At 36.5% G+C, this 23,572-nt stretch overlaps 1 protein-coding gene across 1 annotated transcript; it reads right to left on the reverse strand.

Annotated features, from left to right (window-relative positions):
- Positions 1-347: 347 nt before the first annotated feature.
- LOC143576136 (uncharacterized) lies at positions 348-1,248 on the reverse strand. Its single transcript, XM_077060310.1, has one exon. It carries the CDS (start codon positions 1,170-1,172, stop codon positions 387-389), a length of 786 nt encoding a protein of 261 aa, XP_076916425.1. The 5' UTR covers positions 1,173-1,248; the 3' UTR covers positions 348-386.
- Between the last annotated feature and the right edge of the window lie 22,324 nt (positions 1,249-23,572).

Consider the following 23,572-nt stretch of genomic DNA (forward strand, 5'->3'; position numbering starts at 1 on the left):
AATATTGGGTTAGGGAACACTGGCTCTTTTGATTATTCAAATACTATTTTATTATACTAACTAAAGCAAAGTACCAAATATATCGTTGCAATGTTATGAAATTGCGACCAGATTCAGAAATTGATGAGTTGATAGTAAATTGACTTAAGAGTGTATAGTAAATTTTTGATAAATTGATGAGAAGATAAATTAGTCGAAATAAAGAAATTAAATTAATTGAAAACACGTACTCCTTGTAAATAAAGCACACATACATGATATTAAGTATTAACAACCATAATCATATACCACACCCCAAATCACCACAAACCCTAGCTATAATATTATAACATCTAAACCATAAATACCAAAACAAAAAATAAAATAAAATAAAATAAATTCTTAATTTAACGATAAGCACCGTTACTCGCAGCTAGATCCGACCATGGTAGAGTTTGGTTCCAAAACCCTAGCTCACCACTTGCAAGAACCGGAGCAGAATCCAAAATAGTTGAAGCAGATGAAGTACTATTAGTCATGCCACTACTACTACCCAAGATCAGTGGTACTGCAGGCTGATCATGATGATGATAATAGTTTGCTGTGTTTTGAACAACAGTTTCATGCTGGTTTTGAACCTTTTGATGATCTTGTTGATTGTTTCTCCATAAAGAACTGCAAAGACCTAAAGGTGGTTCAAACCCTAAACCACCCATGTTTGATCCAGCAATAAAGCTTTGATCTTTGATGTGGGTTAGTGGAGTTGATGCAAAATTAGGGTTAGGGTTTTGGGTGGCTCTGAATAATGAAAGAAGATGAGATGTTTGTGGTGGAGTGGACCATAGAATTGGGTTATTCGGATTGGATTCAAGTTCGGATGAGACGGCTGCTTTTAGTTTCCCAGTGATGAAGGAGGTGGTGGAGTTTTTGTTTTTTCGGCATCCGCCTCCAATGGGGACGTTGCGAAGAGCCCCGCCTTTCGTCCAGTATCGTCGGCACGTCTTGCAAAAGTGGCGGGGTTGAGTGAGGTTGTAGTTGTTGTAGTAGCAAAATTTTGTGTGGGAGGAGTCACATCTTGGACATCTTAGTTTCTGGTTGTCTGTGATTGTGGTGGAAGAAGAATTAGAGGGTGAGGGATTTGGGTCTTGGTTTACAAGTCCAGTTACACTTGCACCAAAGAGCTCTTGGATCATTTTTTAACTTTGTTGAGTTTAAGATAAAGTTAAGGAAAGGGATATGAGAATAGTGGAAAAGATACAAAGTTGGATTACTTGTACTCTCTGAGATGAGAAGTAGAGAGAGGGAGTGTGGTGGAAACAAGAGTTGCCTTTGTTGTTTGAATGGCTTTTGTTGAAAGAAGAGGGAAAGCTTTAATAGAGTGAAATTAAGAGAGTTCCTTAAGAAAAAGTACATTAATTACTAGCCTTGTCCGGAGTTAAAAGTGCACTTCTTATAATCAAATTATTGTGAGTTCTAGTCTGACTTAAGACATGAGATGAAATATGTTAAAAAATTATTAAAGAAAAAAGAACAAAGGTTAATGTTTTCACTGACATAAGAAATAGACCGGGTTCGAACATTTTTTAGAAGAATGAGAGGGATTGATGTTATGCCTAAACCGGTTATCTGTGAGAGGAAGGATGAAAGATATAACATGCTTTTAGACGCGTTTTTAGAGCCGAAGATAAAGCCTAAATAAGACAGAATAGTACATATATACATGAGATGTTTTTTCAAACATTGTTGTGAGTTTTATTAACATGTTTTGTAATATAACGTTGGGCTAATAATTTAAAGCATCTAGGTGGGGAATTGTCTTAAAAAAATCCATGTGTGGAATTTTGCTTGATCGCATAGCAATATCATTCACTCAGTATGTTATTTTTTCAACTTACCCATACAAAATGATATTGCCACACTTGTGATTTGTGATAGATTGTCACATATTACTGAATCAAAGAGAAATTTGATGAATGAGGAAGAGACTGTTCGGCTATGGAAAACTCGTTGGACAAGTTAACCTTGGATATATAACTCGTTGATAATTTTGTACCTATACAAATTACAAAAAGTACGCCGCTAACGTTCTGATATAAAAGTTAATAATTTATGTAACATCGTTAATCTCGTCGTATACTTCAAGACATAATTTTTAAGGGTAATATTTGAAGATACATTTTGAAGAGTTGTCGTGAATTATGTTATGCAACGGCCTTGCCATAGCTAAATCTATCATATATTTTGAACATTTATAGCCTACTCACATGATGTCTCTATTTTCTTTTTTTTCTTTTTTTTGAATTCTTGAGTCTTGAACTCCTCTCTTTGCAACGATCATTCCCGGAATGTATAAATTAGGATCCAAATGATATTATATGTTGGTTTCCTTTATCGATATTCAATAATTTTTTTGTAAATGATCACACCAGCAAAGGTTCATTCAAGCATTGTTTGTTTATATATGAATATATAAATAGTGATTATTTGATGTAATTTGTGTAATATATATATATATATATATATATATAATTCCACATAAAGTATACATGTATACAATATTTTCGAATAATTTATGTTACACAAATTACATCAGATAACCATTACACTACTACAAATATAGGTATTTTACACGCTGAAATCCGTAGCAAATTAGTAGCAAACACGCGTGTTGCTACGGATTTTAGCTACGGAATTATGTTTTGCAACGGTTTTAGCTACAAAAAGTGACGTCGCTATTGTAGGTATCTTAGCTACGAATTTTGCTACAATTATATTTGCTACGGACTTCTAGCTACAATTGCTATGCTTTTTTAGCTACGGACCTTTAGCTACAGAGTATTGCTATAGTTTTTTAACTACGGAATTTTGGTACGAACTTTTTAGCTACAAATTTAGCTACGGTGTAACCTAAAGCGTTTGCTACGGTCTTGCTACGGAAATGTGCTATGGTTTTTACTACCATTTTTTACACTCAATTTAGCTACAGATTTTGTATGGCTTTTGCTACGATTGTAGCTACAAAATTTTATGTGATTTTGCTACAGTTTATGAAGTTTTGGCTACAAATTTAGCTATAGGTTTTGGTACAAACTCTATAGTGTAAATACAAATCATATCAAAAGATACAAATATGCACTCAAAGTATAAAAAAAGCATAAAAATACAATACAATAAAAATATGATGATCCAAAAGTGACACAATAAGTATGAGAATTATAGTGTTTACCAACATAAACCTATATCGTAACTTAATGAGAAGTTTCCTTGCGGGATTTGTGACAACAATTGATATCACTTTAATTTCAACATATAAACTCACATTTTCTTCATCATAGCATATTTCACAATTGTATCTTCTTCAAACTCAGCTACGTGTTCAAGTAATGATGGATAAACCTGTGTGCTTGCTTCTTTAACTCTTTTGGATGAGATGGGTACGTAACATATGTGAACCAGATTGCCTGATATGTCAAACAATAATCTTATTTAGGTATTTAAGATATAGAACAAATCAGAGTTCACACTACATCAGTATATGTCTCACAAGTAAATGATCTAACATAAGGGAATACCTCAAGTTTAAAATTGATCTACCATAGTTTAGTACTAATAGTAATTATACACAAGTAAATACTAACCGTTCTCTAATATGTACCTCAAAGCAAAAAATCCAGGTTCAACCTGCATTTGCAGAAAAACATATTAGTTTTAAACATAATGGGTGATACTCACTACTAAATGCATCTCCAGGCCAAAATTGGCATAAAAAATATGCAACAGTAGCTTTATATAGTGACATATTATCACAATATATTTTCATATAACCAACTATATAATGCATGAATGCACCCTGGTGGTGTCATATATCTACAATCATTCAAAGTTTCCAGTAAAAAGACCAAATTATTATTCTTATGATTCTATTTTGTTTTTTAGAGGCAATCGTGCTCATGATTATACCATAAAAGTGACACGAGTTAGGAACACCATTATCGTTGACGGAGAAAAAACATCAGAAGATAGAATAAAAAACTAAATAACTAATATATGTTTATACCATATAATATATGTTAATTGTTAAAGAAAGAGTGAGCTCCTCCTTGTAAAAAGATCATATATTACTTTCTACTAATTATAAGGATTTAAACTTATGGTAAAGTTAAAATACAAAATTAATACAACAAAAACGAGGAGGGTGAAAAGAAATCTAATCCATTTATTTTAAATTTGAATGGTGAAAATTAACTTAATAAAAATTGATGAGAAATGCATGAAGGTAATAACTCAACTTTCTTCCTCCACATGCAAGGCACATGTCAATTCTCCATCATTTTAAAACGTTTATAAGTATAACTTTTATATACGGCATTTTTGTAGAAATATTTTTTACCATAATAACAAACGTTTTTTTTATCTTTAATATGAATATCATATTGTTATCTAAAAATAAAAAATAGTTTTTGGGTTTTTTTTATATTGTGTTATTTAGTTGTCCATTGTGTTTTTTGATTGAGTTTTTTTATGCATTGTATTATTGATTTTGGTTATTGTAGGGGTGTGGATAAAACCGAAAAAACCAAACTGAACCGAAAAAACCAAAAAAACCGATCGAAAAAACCACACCGAATTAGAAACTGGCGGTTCGGTTTTGAACTTTAGCAAAAACCGAAATACTGGTTTTGGTTCAGTTTTGTATTTTGTTAAAAACCGAACCGAACTGAAATAACCATAACATCTTAACCGTAATCATTAAAACAAAATCTACATACAACTATTTGTTTAATTTAAACATATGATTAATAACAAATATATTTGGTACTTTTAGATTTGATTTTAAAGTTTGATATATAATCTGTCTTTTATTAACTTTTAATATTTGAGGTCCAAATATTCAATATATTATTTATATTAGTTTAAAGAAAAAAAATATATCATGCCCAATTTCAATATCTTTGGTCAAGTTTTTCTTTTCGCCCAAAAAGTTTTGGATCAATTAGCAAAACCGAAAAAATCGCATTCAAAACCGAACCGAACCCAAAAACCAGAAACCGAAAACCGAAAAAACCGAAACCGAACGGTTTTAAAAAATCATAAAATCGAAAGTTTGGTTTTCGGTTCGATTTTAGTCAAAAACCGCACTGAACCACACCACGCACACCCCTAGGTTATTATGTTTTTCAATTGGTACTCATATTAAAGATAAAAATTAAAACAAAAATTACATCATTATGTCTTTTTATGCGTCATTTTGTCTTGATACTAAACATTTGTTTTTCTACTTATCATTTTGTTTTAGTCATTGTGCTCAACATTCATTTAAGCTAAAAAAAATAGTATTATGTTCATTGTATATTACGTTCAAATCATTATGTAATACGGAGATTCCATTGTGTGTTACGCATCAGGTCAATGTGTTATATGTATTTACCATTGTGTCTTACGTTTCAGACCATTATGTTATATGTATTCATTATTGTGTTTTATGTTTCAGGTTATTATGTAATATGTATTTATCATTGTGTTTTATGTATTAGATAATTTGTTGGTATATTTCATTATATTTACATATTATTACACAACGATGTTATTAGTATTTAAAAGTGACACGATGATCAGTTGAAAAACACAATAGCGAAAAAAACACATTAACAAACAGAAAGACACAATGACGAAAAAACACAATGGTAAGCAAAGTGACACGATTACGTAATTTTTTTTATTTTTTATATAACAAAATCATACTCATATGAAAGATAAAAAAAACACTTGTTATTATGGTGAATTTTATTTATTTTTTTAAAATATCATATGAAAAAGTTATAGACGTTTAAAAATAATGAGAGAATTAACATGTGATTTCCATGTGAATAGAGAAAATGTGTACTATTACTTTTATACCATTTTTCATTTGGTCATTATTTAGCTGTTAACACATGTCAATTAATTATAGCTTCTCACATGCACTTCGTATTTTTGTTGATCTTTGTAGAATAACGCAACCCTTAAACGAATAACCTCATATTCATAAATGATGTGAAAAGGGCGCCTGGTATCATTTATACCATAGCTTACAATTTGCCATTACTCGTTATTTTGATGATACAATTTGCTCATGATAACAATTTGTCATTAGCGGTGAGCGACAGCGATATCCAGATCGAGAGGAAAGTGAGAAGGGTACATCCGTTCGTTTTTTTTCCAATGAGAAAGAAAGAAATGAGTTGAATATATTTGGTGTTTTGAATTAGAAATCATCACCAATGCAAATTCAAACCAAATTAAATTCGAATGATCGAAAACCGAATTCAAATATTCAAGTTCGAATTTGATCCAAATTGAATTCCGAGTTCCTTGAGTCCAATTTGTATACTGACATCCTTACTTGCAATCTTGTCCGTTTTGAGTACTTTTGGCCATTAAAAAAACATTAAAATGAAAGTCACTTTTCTTTAAACAAATCACAGCTGTTCAAAACGTTTAATCAATGTTTGTATAGAGTTTTCGAGGTTTTGTTTTAAAGTTGCCTTGTGTGTGTGTGTGGTGGGTGGGTACGTGGGTGGGGGTGGGGGTGGGGGGTATGTATGTAGATTCTTGCTAGGTTTTATGTCATGGAGGAGCAAGAGTGTCATTTCATAATACCATCTTTCTTCAAAGTAACAGATGCTTAAGTTACAAGCATATGGACAAACTTTGTGCAATGTTTTCTGTATCATTCTTTATGATTAACATAAAGTGGTTTCTTTCATACCATAAATGACCAATAATGTTTAGTATTTTATAGCATAAACTGTATACATCTTGAAATGAAAACACATACGTATAATCCATACCTTCTGTTATCATAATTATCACATGTAAATCAACCAGAAAAACATGTAAATTAACCAGAAAAGATCATAATAACAAGTTATTAAGAACTAATATATCTATTTTAATAAAAGCCTACAATTTCTGCCACTTGTCAATCCCATAGCCCCCTCACCTTTTTCAACCAATTTTCATATATAGTCCTTATTGTTGGTGCATTTTGTGACCATCGCTATGCAATTCTGACCAGCGGAACGCCACAGGCGAAGTTAGCACAACTTCGCCTTAGGCGAAGTTAGAACAACTTCGCCAACGGCGAAGTTGTAACAACTTCTGCCTTAGGCGAAGTTATCACAACTTCGCCTTAGGCGAAGTTAGCACAACTTCGCCTACTGAAGCCCAGGCCCGTGAATGTTTGTCTATATATAGTTGTGTCTTGTTTAGTTTTAGGTATCTAGAAATCAGTGTGTGTTTGAGCAGCTTGTTTATTGAGAGAGAGTAAGAGACTAGAGTCGTGTGAGACGACCCGAGGTAGAGCTCACCTCGGGTCAGTCGTGTTTTCTGTTTTTGTTACGGTATGTAACGTGATTATTTTATATATGAATCTGCAGATTTGTTTATCCCGATCTAGTATTTGTTTGTGTATTTGATCGTGTACGTGTTTGTGTTATTCGTCTTGTACACCAATAAACGGGTCTAGGAGGATTCCGCACTCCTAGACCTCGTGCGGATCTCGTATCGATCGGCGACGCCCCGGGGGGACCTACAAGTGGTATCAGAGCCTTAGGCTCTTACGTTATGGTTCGAGATATGCGTTTTGGTGTTTCTGGCACGTTTCTGTGCGTTTCTGGCCGAACAGTTCTTCAGGCGAAGTTATTGTTCATCAGGCGAAGTTGCCGTCACTGTTCGTAGGGTTTCAGCGAAGATATAAGGACCGGCGAAGTTATGAACAGGCGAAGTTGACTTTAGGCGAAGTTGACTTCTCGGCGAAGTTATAGCCAGGCGATGTTAACTTTCGGCGAAGTTAACGAGAAAAAAAAAAAAAAAAAAAAAAAAAAAAAAAAGTATTTTGGAATTTTCCGTCTGTATGGCCAGGTGTACACGATTATTGTGAGACCGAAGATGTTGTTCCGTCAACGAGTGATCTTGTTATCTTTTGGTTTTACGTGTGAACAAATACGTGTCAACTCTGATTTGGAGTTGAGGTTGTGAATGGGTTATTGTTTGAAACTGGATTGTGACACATATTCGTGTGTTTGTGGGAAAGGAAATTGTTGTTGTTCGTGGTGACCAACCGAAGAAAGTCAAATTGAACTGAAGGTTTTTCGTCATTACTGGATTGCGGTCAGAGCATATTATTTATGTTATCTTCAAGGCGTTCGAGAATTGGATCCTGAAACATGATGCTTATTTATTAGAGTGAAGATTCTGGAACAAGTTGGATTTAACCGGGAATTAAAGTGTTTATGTTCCTGATCGTTATCCCTGGTGATTGAAGATGCTTCAGATTTTTTAATGGTCGTGTGTTAGATTCTGTCAGGGTGGTTTTGTGATGAAATTGATCACTTGATGTTGAGTAGTTGAAGATTAAACCTTATCGTATGCCGACGAGTTGGTGAAGTTGTGGAGGAAGCCCAACTTCATGTGTTGGTGAAGTCAGATGGACTCACGTGATTGGTTGAGATGATCTATTGGCACGGGGATGCATGCATTACAAAGACCTCAATCGTTATAGTCGGAGAAGCTTACACTGAAGGGGAGATCTGATATGGAAGACGCTGGGTGATTGGTAGATTTGTGAAGCTACAGGACAGTTTCTGACACGGCTGGTTGACTGCAAACAGAAGATCATCAGTTAAGAGGGAGTCTGTTGGTGCATGTTTTGTAACAGATGATCTTTCGTGTTTGTTAGAATTGAGAGCAACGGTCAAAGGGGAGACTGTTGGTGCATTTTGTGACCGTCGCTATGCAATTCTGACCAGCGGAACGCCACAGGCGAAGTTAGCACAACTTCGCCTTAGGCGAAGTTAGAACAACTTCGCCAACGGCGAAGTTGTAACAACTTCTGCCTTAGGCGAAGTTATCACAACTTCGCCTTAGGCGAAGTTAGCACAACTTCGCCTACTGAAGCCCAGGCCCGTGAATGTTTGTCTATATATAGTTGTGTCTTGTTTAGTTTTAGGTATCTAGAAATCAGTGTGTGTTTGAGCAGCTTGTTTATTGAGAGAGAGTAAGAGACTAGAGTCGTGTGAGACGACCCGAGGTAGAGCTCACCTCGGGTCAGTCGTGTTTTCTGTTTTTGTTACGGTATGTAACGTGATTATTTTATATATGAATCTGCAGATTTGTTTATCCCGTTCTAGTATTTGTTTGTGTATTTGATCGTGTACGTGTTTGTGTTATTCGTCTTGTACACCAATAAACGGGTCTAGGAGGATTCCGCACTCCTAGACCTCGTGCGGATCTCGTATCGATCGGCGACGCCCCGGGGGGACCTACACTTATCTTTTAAGTCATTTCAATATATGACATTATAATTATAGGTTTATTCCAACTAAATCCATTACTACATATAATAAGAATTCTTCATATGAATTGACAAGAGATTATTAATGAATTTTGAAGTGTTAATTAAAGTGTTTATTATGGTTTATATTTAAAATAATAAACAATAAACATTCGATTCATAATATTTGGAACGAGAACAATCGACTTGGACTAAATTCTGATAACGCCTGTGGCTAAGACTTATCCTTTAATACCTAAAAATATATATGATTATAAAACTAAAAGTTTTCGTGTTAACTCGAAACCTAGAATTCGGACCTAAGAACCAACCTGAATTACTTCGGTTCAGGTTCGGGTTAGTATTTTCTTGGGTTCAATTTTCTCGGGCCGGGTTAGTTTGGGTTCAGGTACGGGTTTTCATAGGTTGGGTTTCAGGTTACAAGTAAAAGTGGCAACCCTACTTTCAACGATTATAAATAAGAATCACTACATTCACTTTATGCAACTTTAAATATTATAATATTCTTCTAACTCAGAATAATCACTATTATTTGAACATGGTTTAATGTTAGTATGTATTTGTCATTTTCCTGACAGTTACATTCATATAAAATAAACAAATCATTTTGTTATATTTAAATTTTTGGTTTTTATATTGGTTGATTATACAATTTTTAATTGTAAATTATAAAGTCAATTAAAAATTTTCCATACACAGAATATTAATGACAACAAATTTATCATGATCAATAAATTTCAAATTGTAAAGATTCTAAGAATGATTTATTATCAAAGTTCAGGTATATGGTTTTTGAGATAATTATGTTTTTTTATAAACATGAGGATGTTCTCAAATAACATCATATTAATTGATTAAAACCTATGATATTTTATGTGTATGAATATTTTTTTTATTAGTATCATAGATATATATTATCATTTATTTAGAGTTGGTATGTATTTGGAGAACTTTTTTTGTCGCGCGGACAATTATATATGGCTAAATCTAGAGTTATAAGAAGACATATATGTTACCATATTACGAGTTACAAGCAGACATAAACTAAATTTTTTTATTTTTGATAAACAATGTATACATACTAATACAATCACTAATGTAGTGTAAAATGAAGTTTTTACTTATTTGTAACATATTTGTGTAATCTTAGTTATATAATTTCTGTAATTTTAATTAATTGTAATTGTATTAACAATATATGATCAATTTGTTGACTATATTTCACTTAATGGCTAAAGTTTAAAATTTTTAACAATTACCCGTGTAATACACGGGCCTCAAACTAGTATTTTATATTTAACAAAATAAGGTTACAGTTTTAAGTTACTTTCTTCATAGGCATTTACCTTCTACACATTGATATAAAAAATCTATTTTAGACTTCTTATAACTATTTCTATTTCAACCGATACTACGTATTTCTTATAAGATATTGAATTATATATGTTCTATCGTTCAATGCTACCATTTTATTGGTTTGGGTGAGTTAACAAATCACAGCTATACTTTTTATGTTTCATGCTACAATTTGTTTACCAGAGTTGGTAATATTACTTCTGTTTTGTTCATCTCATTAGTTACTTGCACACTCGTGGTCCCATGGATATTATGGTTTTAAGTATTTGTGAACCCAAAATTAGGGATTTGGGTCTACCTAGCACATTATTTTGGTACAATTATTTTTTTTCGAACATCAATTTTCATTAAAACACGGCACAACAAGCAAGTAGCTTGAGGCCCGAACAATAAAGCAACAAGTAGAAATCAAAATTTTGTCCCGGCTCTAAGGGTGTGTCATGTGTGCGCCCAATCGGGGGCATGTTATTTACGGCATAATTTAAAAAAAAAATTCTAGATGTTATATATATATATATATATATGATTAGGTTCTTTTCAGAAGTGATTTTATAGAGAGAAGTGCGAGAAGTAATCTCAACCATTAGATTATTAATCAATGGTTGAAACGTTATTGTATTTATTATAGTTAATACAATTTGAAAAACATTAAAATAAATAAGAAAATGTTTAGTTTAGGTAAAATAAAATAATTCATCATTTAATTTATTTCATCCATTCCTAAATAAAAGCTCAAAACATAAATATCTAAAATTTATGATTTGTAAGTTACAATTTATTTATTTCTTATTTGTTTTAGTGTAAGATTTAATTTTGTTTTTATTTCACCAATAAAATGTTTATAGTTTATAACATTTAAGCAAAATATTATCTTCATCATCGATTGCTCTTTTGAAAAATAAATAAATAATTTGAAGATGTGTAAGACGGAAAAAAATGTGTACGAAGAAATTGAAAATGTGTACAAAAAGATGTGTATGCGAAAATTAAAGATGTGTAGGTGAAAAAAATTAGATGTGTATGAGAAAGTTAAAGATGTGTATGAGATATTTGAAGATGTGTCGGAAGAAATTAAATATGCGTATGAAAAAAATGAAGATGTGTAGGACGGAAAAAAAAATGTACGGCGAAATTGTAGATGTGTAGGAAAAAAGTATGTTGCGTATAAGAAACTAAAAGATATGTAGGAAAATAAATTAAGATGTGTATGAAAAAACTAAAGATGTGTAACAAGAAATTGAATATGCGTAGGAAAGATTTGAATATGTGTAGGACGAAAAACATGCATACGAAGAAATTGAAAATGTGTAGGAAAAACAAATTAAGACATGTATGTAAAAATTAAACATACGTAGGAATTTTTAAAGAGGTGTAGGAAAAAATTATAGTTGTGTAGGGTGAACAAGAGATAGGGTAAAAAATTATAAGATTTACTATTTTATAGATTTATTGATTTTTTTAATATTTTAGTTATTGTGATTAGATTAATTATATTAGTTGAAAATGTAACTTGTATGGTTTAATTATATATTAATTGGAGAGAGAATATAATTATATTATTTTAATATTCTTTTCATTTACTTTTAATGATGTAAGATTAAAAATGAAATGAGTGGTCCAGATTAACTTCTCGCACTTCTCGCTGTAACTTGACTTCTCGCATGAACCATCCCCTATATATATATATATATATATGTTATAATATTAGCCCTAACTATAACAAGATTATTGCAGTGATAAAGAGACAAAAGGATAAGAAGAAAAGTGAGAGTGTAATATATTTCTGGGATGATTGTAAGTCGTAACAATGCATGGTATTTATAATACCAAAAAGCGATTTTCATACATATTATTGGGGGACAATGATGAATGATTGGTTTAACAATATTGAAAAAGGTGGCATACAACCGTCGGTGGTTCACAACACTCCCCCTTGGATGACACATTTTCAAAATTTCAGGGTTTTGAAGTACTGCCTCATTAAAAATCTTGCTAAAGAAAAACCCAATGGGAAAAAGCTTTAGCTAAGGGAAAAAGAGTGCGGTATATAGCTCCCCCTCAAGTTGCAGGTCGTTACATTGTCCGTACATGGCGCATGCCAATATCATGAACATCTTTTTTGAATGTTGTTGTGGGAAGTGCTTTTGTGAAAAGATCAGCTGAGTTGTTGCTGGATTGGACATATCTCATCTCAACCTGATTGTCTTTAATAAGGTCCTGGGTATACTCAAAGTATCTTGGTGGTATATGCTTTGTTCTGTCACTTTTGATATACCCTTCCTTCATTTGCGAGACACAAGCTGCATTATCTTCATAGATAGGAGTTGGGATTCGATCTTTCTCTAGTCCACAAGAAATCAATATGTGTCGTGACATAGATCTTAACCATACACATTCTCTTGAAGCTTCATGCAATGCAATGACTTCAGCATGATTTGAAGATGTTGCAATGAGTATTTGTTTATGAGAACGCCATGAAATCGCAGTTCCTTTATTCTTAAATATGTATCCAGTTTGAGATTTTGCTTTATGGGGATCAGATAAATAACCTGCATCTGCATAACCAACTAACCCTTCTTTTGAATCGTTAGGATAAAATAAACCTAAATCAGCAGTTCCTTTTAAATACCGAAAAATATGTTTAATGCCATTCCAATGTCTTTTACTAGGGGATCAATTGAATCTTGCCAATAAATTAAATGCAAAAGAAATGTCAGGTCCTGTACAATTAATAAGATACATAAGTGCTCCAATTGCACTGAGGTATGGTACTTCGAGACCAAGAATCTCTCCATTATCTTCGCAAGGACGAAATGGATCATTGTCAATATTGAGTGATCTAACAACCATTGGTGTGTTTAAAGGATTTGCTTTGTCCATATTGAAACACTTTAAGAGTTTCTCAGTATAAGTTGACTGATGCACAAGTATCCCATTATGCATATGCTCAATTTGTAAACCAAGACAATATTTGTTTTCTCCAAGGTCTTTCATTTCAAATTCTTTCTTCAAAAGAGCAATTGCTTCATTAATTTCCTTTTGTGTCCCAATTAAATTTAGATCATCAACATACACAGCTATGATCACATATCCTGATGTTGTCTTCTTGATGAAGACGCATGGACAAATAAGATTATTTGTATATCATTTGCTTACCAAATAATCACTCAAACGATTGTACCACATCCTTCCAGATTGTTTCAGTCCATACAAGGATCTTTGTAACTTTATGGAATACATTTCCTTAGGCTTTGAGCTTAATGCTTCAGGGAGTTTAAATCCATCGGGAATTTTCATATAGATGTCACTGTCTAGTGATCCATACAAGTAAGCTGTGACAACATCCATAAGACGCATCTCTAATTTTTTAGAGACTACTAAGCTGATTAAATATCTAAACGTAATAGCATCCATAACAGGAGAATACGTTTCTTCATAGTCAATTCCTGGCCTCTGAGAAAAACCTTGAGCTACAAGTCTTGCTTTATATCTTGTAACCTCATTTTTCTCATTTCGTTTTCTCACAAAAACCCATTTATATCCTACATGTTTCATTGACTTTGGTGTAATGAAAATAGGTCCAAAAACCTTTCGACTGTTTAGTGAGTTTAATTCAGCTTGCATAACATCTTTCCATTTGTTCCAATCTTGTCGATTTTTACAATCATCTACAGATTTTGGATCAGGGTCATCATTTTCTTCCATGATATCACTTGCCACAGAATAAGAAAATATATCATCAATATTTTCCATTTCATCTCGATCCTACATTATATGTGATTGACCATAGTTGATTGACAATTCCTTATTGGAATTATTTATTTCTTCTTGAGGGAATGTTATATTATTTATTCCTTTCTGATGGAAGGTTCTGTCAATCATTCCATTCTTAGGGTCTGTATCCTTTTCAGAGCCCTTTCTTTTTCAAGGATTTTTATCCTTTGAACCAATTGGCCTTCCACGTTTTAAACGTTTTTGGGATTCATGAGGTGCATTATTATTATTTTGCTTGCTTGGAATCTCAACTCGAGCTGGAGCATTAGCAGCTGGTATATGAGATTTATTGACCTTGTTTATATCAGTAAATGCATCAGGTAACTGATTAGCAATTTCTTGTAGATGTATTATTTTTTGAACCTCTGTCTCACTTTGTTTTGATCTTGGGTCTAGGTGTAACAATGATGGTACACACCATGATATATCTCTTTCTTGCCTTTTCATTTCTCCCCCTAATGCTGGTAACATTGTCTCGTAAAAATGGCAATCAGCAAAACGTGCTGTAAATATATCACCTGTTAAAGGTTCAAGGTATCTTATGATGGAAGACGTTTCATATCCTACATATATTCCCAACCTTCTTTGGGGACCCATTTTTGTGCATTGTGGTGGTGCGATAGGAACATACACAGCACAACCAAAAATTCTAAGGTGAGAGATATTTGGCTCATTTCCGGAAACAAGTTGTGTGGGAGAGTATTTATGATTTGCACTTGGTCTCACACGAACTAATGACCCAGCTTGCATAATTGCATGACCCCAAATCAAAACAGAGAGTTTTGTCCTCATTATTAATGGTCTAGATATTAGCTGCAGGTGTTTGATCAACGACTCGGCTAAGCCATTTTGTGTGTGTACATGAGCCATAGGGTGTTCTACAACAATCCCCACAGACATGCATTAATCATCAAAAGCATGTGATGTAAATTCTCCCGCATTATCAAGCCTTACTTTCTTAATTGTATAATCAGGAAAATGTGCACGTAATTTGATAAATTGAGCAAGAAATTTTGCAAAAGCAACATTACGAGTCGATAATAAAGATATATTAGCCCATCTGCTTGATGCGTCTATTAAAACCATGAAGTATCTAAATGGTCCGCATGGTGGATGAATTGGTTCACATATGTCACCTTGAATTCTTTCAAGAAACATTGGTGTTTCTTTATCGACTTTTAATGGCGATGGCCTTGTAATTAATTTGCCAAGAGAACAAGATGTACATTGAGACATTTTATCTATTTTGTGGATCTTTTGATCTTTCAGTGGATGCCCATGTGTATTTTCAATGATCATTTTCATCATTGTGGATCCTGGATGGCCTAATCTGTCATGCCATAAGTTTATGATACCAGAATCGCAACACTTTTCTTTGATTGCCATATGTACTTGAGGCACATTTATTTATGTATAATGCAAACCAGAATGGAGCATTGGCAATTTTTTCAATATCTGATCTTTGCTTATGATATGCAAATATTTTTCATTACTAACAGTCCTTGACTGAGTATCATATCCATTATGATATATGTTTTTGAAACTCAACAAATTTCTTGTTGATTTTGGGGAAAATAAAGCATTTTCTATTCATTATGATATATGTTTTTGAAACTCAACAAATTTCTTGTTGATTTTGGGGAAAATAAAGCATTTTCTATTTTGAGCTTTGTACCATTTGGTAATGCTAAATTAGCATTTCCCACTCCTTTTATCAAGTTTATAGGACCTGATATTGTATTGATGATCCCTTTTGTTGGTTTCAGATTATAAAAATATTTTTTAGATCTAAGTATAGTATGCGTGGCTCCACTGTCCGTTATACATATATCTTCTTCATTTGTTTGATCTTGTGCTCCAGTGATTTTCATTTTAAATCTTGAAAGTATTAAGAAAAAATAATAAGTGTTTAACAAAGACATTATGATATTTTAATAAGAACTTTATTTAATTGAAAAACAAACATTACATGAAGGAAACTACATAACTAAAGATAATGAGAAGCAAACTTAATTATTGCATATAATTATTCATGTCAAGCAATATTTATTTCAGAGATCCACATCAAAATCTGCAATGCTCATATCAGCATTGAGATCATCAAAGTTATCAACATGGTTAACTTCTTTCTCTTTTCCTTTAAGAGAGGCTTGGTACAGTTCACACAGATGTGGAGCTGTGCGACAAGCCTTTGCCCAGTGGTTTGCACTTCCACATCTAAAACAGGGTGTGCCATTGTTCTCAGACCTACTAGCTTCATTCCATTTATTGTGGTGGTTGGAATTGGTATTGTGTGGGACATGATAATTATTGGCTCTCTGGTTACGACCACGGCCACGGCCACGACCACGATCGTAAGAATTAGTGTTCCATTTGAATGAATGCTTACGATCATTAAAATGCCGTTTGTCCAAATGACCACGGCCACGTCCATGGCCTCGTCCACGACCTTGTTCCCATTTATTACCAGAATTTTTATGTGAATTTTTGTGAGCAACATTTGCTTCTGGTATCGCTAATGATCCGGTGGGACGAGATTGATGATTTTTCATCAATAATTCATTATTCTTTTCTGCTACAAGGAGAAATGCATTTAGTTCAGAGTATCTCCTAAAATTCTGCAATCGATAATGCGTTTGCAAAGTCATATTTGATGCATGAAATGTGGAGAAAGTTTTCTCCAACATATCTCCCTCGGTAACAGTTTGCCCACAAAATCGGAGCGTTGAGCATATTCTAAAAAAGGCAGAGGTGTACTCATTTACTTTTTTAAAATCTTGGAACCTGAGATTGTTCCATTCATCTCTAGCAGTGGGAAGTAGAACTTCCCTTTGATGGTCAAATCTGCTTTTTAAATCCTCTCACAAAATGCATGGATCCTTACAATTTGTGTAACACCCCGACCAAAGGCGGATTATACATCGGGGCGCCACATATTGTTTCATTACTCGTGACACTATTGGGTGTCAATATTTAATAAATACATTCATTCGCGCACGCGCAGGGTAAACACAAGATAACATAAATCATCATAAATCAATATATTATAAATCATAATATTCGAACAGCAATAACTTGTCTTGATACATTTTAATCTAGGTCCAAAAGTAAAAACGTCCTACGTGTCCACAAGCTTCAGAACAGCTACAGCAAACCTGAACATGTGTTAAAATAAAACGTCAAACACTTGCGTGATGGTGAGAAATCAAGTTTAATACAATACATAGATAACAATAAATCTGCGCGCAACATGTGTATGTCTGGTTTTCAACAAGGGTGTAATCTGATCGGGACCAACTCTAAGATTCATAGACTGCCAGTGCTCACAATTGAGCTCACAAACAAGACAAACTGTGCATGTGCAAACAAAAGAGAAAATCATAAACGATAGTTCTCCCGTGTTCATCTAATGGTACCATGAGAACTGCGGAATAGACCGACAAGACGGTTAATGATCCACACATACAAATAAACAGCCAAGTCTACGTCCTCAACACATGGGATACTGCGCGACTAAAGTTCATAAACAGTTTAAGACTCTAAGTTTGTATGAACACATGAACATCCCAAAACATTAAAAGCAAAAAGGGATTAGGTACGAGATTACTCACTTGATAAACGATGCGGTGTAAGATAAAGCAAGAACCAACTTTAAACAAGCACAAGTTAACCTATAAATAAAATTATTGTTTTAATGATTTGTTTTAAGTCTTGATTATAAGTTAGCATAATTAATAAGTAAATTATTATATATAATATATATTACCGGAAAAGCAGGGCAGAACAGGATAGAAGACGAAGGCAAAGAGAGAGGAGACGGCAGAGGAAGAACAACGGCAAGGAGCAAGAGAAAACAGGAGAGTTTAAGTGCTTTGTGTGTGTAGTGTTAGGAAATTAACATTATTATTTATAGGGAAACCCTAGGGAACACAATCCCTAGAAAAGGGGAAAAGATCTCAAAAAGTAAAAGATTCCAAAAGCAAAAGATATCAAAAGATATGGCAGCTGCAGGGGGCAAGATAAAGCTGACAGGGAACAGTAAAAAGGCATGGGCGGTTCAGATAAAGGTACTGGTCAGGCATGGAAAAAGCAGATCTCCAAAGATAATGTCAGTCACTTTTTCTGTCAACCAATGGGGTTGCTGCGCCGAAAGTAACTTTTCAGACATAAAGCAGATTAGGTCAACAGCTCAAAAGATAAGACAACACAAAAGCAAACGGCTAGATTTAAACAGAAGAAAACTCGAAGGGTTTAGCGCGAGAAGGCTGACACAGAAGGTCAAGAGAGCGCGAGCGCGAAGGCAGACAGAACTAACCTTAACGCGTCGCGGAAAGAACTACATTTCTAAGCGCGCCGCGGGAAGAATCACATTTCTTAGCGCGCCGCGGGAGGAACTAAAATTCCTAGCGCGCCGCGGGAAGAACTATAATTCTTCGCGCGTCGAGGGATGAACTACGATTCTTAGCGCGCTGCGAGAAGAACTACAAATCCTTAGCGCGTCGCGGGAAGAACTACCGTTCTTAGCGCGCTGCGAGAAGAATTACAATTCTTAGCGCGCTGCGAGAAGAGTTCGTCTCGCGTATCGCTGAAACAGGTGGTCTTCACGCAGGATTCCTTGTAAGGGGTCTGGCGCGTGGAGCTGCGCAGACATCCTTAGGCGGGAAGGAACAAAGGACAAGCAAAGAGAGGGAAACAAGGCGTAAGGGCGGGACGGCGACAAGAGGGAAAAGAAGGCGGAAAGAGAGAAGGAGAGGGACGGGACGGCGGAAAGAAAGAGAGAGAAAGAGGCGGGAAGGAAAATATATTATTATTATTAAAAGTAAGATATAAGTATAAATATTAAATCATAAAAGAAAGAGATCGGGTCAGAGAAACGGGTACCTGGGTCGGGTCGGATCGGGGCAGATGTTACAGTCTCCCCTACTTTAAGAAATTTCGTCCCGAAATTTATCTCGAAGTAGGTTGCGCAGAGAACAGGTGCGGGTACTTGATCTTCATTTGATCTTCCCTTTCCCATGTAAGCTCGGCTCCGCGCTTGGACTCCCAGCGAACTTTCACGATAGGGATGCGACTGCGCTTGGTTTGCTTTACCTCGCGATCCATAATCTCAACAGGCTTCTCAACGAAATGCATAGTTTCATCAACTTGAACTTCATCAAGTGGAATGTGAAGGTTCTCGTCAGCTAAACACTTCTTGAGATTGGATACATGGAACGTTGGATGCACATTACTGAGCGCGGGCGGCAGGTCTAGTCTGTAGGCAACTTTTCCTACACGCGCGAGAATCTTAAATGGTCCAACATATCGAGGAGCAAGCTTACCTTTCTTCCCAAAGCGGACAACACCCTTCCAGGGCGACACTTTGAGGAGAACAAGATCACCAACTTGAAATTCGAGAGGCTTTCGCCTGCGATCTGCGTAACTCTTCTGTCGGCTTCTAGCAGTCAGCAGATGATCACGGATCTTGGCGATTTAATCGGTTGTCTCTTGAACAAGTTCGGGTCCTGTGATTTGAGTTTCACCCACTTCGCTCCAACAAATCGGGGAGCGGCACTTACGACCGTAAAGTGCTTCAAATGGGGCCATACCGATACTGGAATGATAGCTGTTATTATAAGAGAACTCGATCAAAGGCAGGTGCGAATCCCAATTACCTCCAAAATCAAGAACACTAGATCGGAGCATATCCTCAAGAGTTTGAATAGTTCGCTCAGACTGACCGTCAGTCTGAGGATGATATGCCGTACTCATGTCCAAGCGAGTTCCTAGCGCAGATTGGAGAGATTTCCAAAAGCGAGATATAAAACGGCCATCGCGATCGGATATGATGCTCAAAGGAGTACCATGGCGGCAGACAATTTCCTTGACATAAAGCTGCGCGAGTTGCTCAACACGGTAGTTTTCACGAATGGGCAGAAAGTGAGCAGACTTAGTCAAACGATCCACTATTACCCAAATGCTATCATGTTTGCTTGCTGTCAAAGGTAACTTGGTAATAAAGTCCATCGCTATACCTTCCCATTTCCACGTAGGAATTTCTGGTTGTTCGAGCAAACCAGATGGGCGTTGGTGTTCAGCTTTTACTTTAGAACAAGTCAGGCATCTAGCTACGAACACAGCAATATCCTTTTTCATACCGGGCCACCAATAAGTAATGCGCAAATCCTTGTACATCTTATCAGCGCCAGGATGAATAGAATACCGAGATTTGTGCGCTTCACTCAGGATATCAGCGCGAAGATTCTCATCAAAGGGAATCCAGATGCGATTAAGATAGTAAAGAATTCCACTCAGATTAGGGACAAAGAGTGCTTCCGCGCCACACGCTAACTCGGCGCGAAGGTTACCATTACTGATGGATGCGCGCTGCGCGTCACGAATGCGCGATTCAAGGTTGCTTTGGATCGGCGCGAAATGAAGCTGCGTGCGCGGCAAGATACAGTTAAGCTGGCAGGGTTTGCGGCTGAGCGCATCGGCTACCACATTAGCCTTACCAGGATGATACCGGATCTCACAATCGTAATCGCTGATGAGTTCGTTCCATCGGCGTTGTCTCATGTTAAGTTCCTTCTGATCAAAGATATGCTGAAGGCTTTTATGGTCAGTGTAGAGGATACACTTAGTACCATAAAGGTAGTGTCTCCAGATCTTCAAGGCAAAAACAACTGCACCAAGTTCGAGGTCGTGAGTTGTATAATTCTTTTCATGAACCTTAAGTTGCCTTGATGCGTAAGCGATAACCTTGCCTCGTTGCATAAGAACACAGCCGAGACCTTGGTTGGATGCATCGCAATACACGACAAAATCATCATTACCCTCAGGTAGCGCAAGAACAGGAGCTTCACACAACAAACGCTTGAGCGTTAGAAAGGCTTCTTCTTGCTTCGAGCCCCAAATATATGGTTTACCTTTGTGCGTTAGAGCTGTTAAAGGCAAAGCGATCTTTGAGAAGTTCGAAATAAATCGCCGGTAGTAACCAGCTAAGCCCAAGAAGGAACGGATTTCGGTAGGAGTGGATGGCGTGATCCAGTTCTTGATTGCTTCAATCTTGGATGGGTCGACATGAATACCCATCTTGTTAACAACATGGCCAAGAAACTGTACTTCATCCGACCAAAATTCACACTTGGAGAGCTTGGCAAAGAGCTGCTCGGCTCTAAGCTTTTGCAATACCAATCGGAGATGTTGCTCATGCTCAGCCTTGGTCTTAGAATAAATCAGAACGTCATCGATAAATACAATCACGAATTTATCCAAGAAAGGCCTACACACCCGATTCATTAGATCCATGAAAACGGCGGGTGCGTTGGTTAAACCGAAGGACATGACCAAGAATTCAAAATGGCCATAACGAGTTCGAAAAGCAGTCTTCGGAACATCTTCATCGCGGATGCGCAACTGGTGATAGCCAATGCGGAGATCAATCTTGGAGAAACAAGAGGCACCTTGGAGTTGATCGAAGAGGTCGTCAATACGCGGTAAGGGATACCGGTTTTTAATGGTGAGTTTGTTCAACTCGCGGTAATCGATACACATGCGAAACGATCCATCTTTCTTTTTAACGAACAACACCGGAGCACCCCAGGGCGAAGAGCTAGGGCGGATGAATCCTTTAGCAGTCAACTCTTGAAGTTGGCTGGCCAATTCTTGCATCTCAGCGGGTGCAAGACGATAAGGAGATTTAGCTACGGGGGAAGCGCCAGGGACAAGATCAATACGGAACTCGACTTCACGAGCGGGAGGGATACCAGGAAGATCATCAGGAAAAACTTCAGGAAAATCACGCACAACAGGGATATCGCGAAGCTTCTTCTCTTCAGCAGGTTTGACCACATGGGCTAAAAATGCAATACGCTTCTTCCGCATGAGTCTTTGGGCTTCGGCGCAAGACATAAGCTTAAGACCACTGGAGGGTTTTTCGCCGTAGATATGAAGATCACCATTTTCTCGAGGTATGCGAACCATCTTCTTGGCGCAAATAACTTCGGCGCGATTATTCGAGAGCCAGTCCATACCAATGATAACATCAAAGCTTCCAAGAGGCATGGGGATGAGGTCGATTAGAAAATCGTTTTCGTTAAGGTTAAGCGTGCAATCTTTAATCACCGAGTTAATTAAAACAGTTTCGCCATTAGCCAATTCAACTGAAAAATCTTCTTTTAAATCGCTGCGCGGTCGCGCAAGCTTCTGCTCGAAGGCGCGAGAGATAAAACTTCGATCGGCGCCAGTATCAAAAAGTACAGAAGCATAAAATCCGTTAAGCAAAAATGTACCATTAACTACGTCATTATTCGCTTGTGCTTGGTGCGCGGTTATGTTAAAAGCTCGTCCGCGTGTCACTTGGTTCGAAATCTGGTTCACCGGATTCGCTTGCGTAATCTGAACTTGTAGTCTCGGGCACGCGTTCCGGAAATGACTGGGATCACCGCAGTTAAAGCACGATCTGGGTCGTGGGTTTTGGTAGGTTGGTTGTGGGTTCTGCGGGTAGACTGGTGGTGTTGGCGCAATTGGATTGGCGGGAAGGACTCTACAGTTTTCTGCAAGGTGACCAGCGCGGCCACATCGGGTACAAAGTCGACACGGGGTTTGGGTTGGGTGGTGAAATCTACAGGTTGGGCAAAAGGGGTGGTTTCCTGTGTAAGGTTTCTTAGTTGGCGGGGCAGGGAGTGCGGGATTGGTTAGGGCATAGTTGTGGACTACAGGAGGTGTTGGGTAGGCTGACAGAGGGTTAGGCGCGTAAACTGGGGGTTGGTAGATGGGTTGCTGGACAATGGGCGGGTTGGTAAGCGCATAGGCCTTGCGCCTGCGCTTGAGGCTGTTACGGTTTGAGGGTTCAGGTTTGGTTTCTGTTGGTTCAGGGACAGTTTTGGTAGGTTTGGTCTTCTCAGCTCCCCGCAGGAACAGGGTTCCTGCTCTGACATGGTTGTCGCTGAGCACAGCGGCCAACTCGATGGCGTCAGAGAGGGTTGCTGGGTTTCTGGCCCATACAGAATCTTGAATTTCCATGGGGAGTCCCCCAAGAAATTTCTCGATGGCTCGGCGGGAAGGGGTAACAAGGTGAGGGACCAGTAAGCTTAGCTCGTGGAAGCGCGTCGCGTACTCGCGCGCTTCTCCACTGTATTGCTTCAG

Source organism: Bidens hawaiensis, unplaced genomic scaffold (genome assembly GCF_021521415.1).
Source record: "Bidens hawaiensis isolate Kalapana, Puna unplaced genomic scaffold, B.hawaiensis_p1.1 tig00028000_1, whole genome shotgun sequence".
Lineage (NCBI taxonomy): Eukaryota > Viridiplantae > Streptophyta > Magnoliopsida > Asterales > Asteraceae > Bidens > Bidens hawaiensis.

Coding starts and splice junctions, on each gene's coding strand:
- LOC143576136 (XM_077060310.1), bottom strand. CDS start 1,172: ATGATCCAAGAGCTCTTTGGTGCAAGTGTAACTGGACTTGTAAACCAA.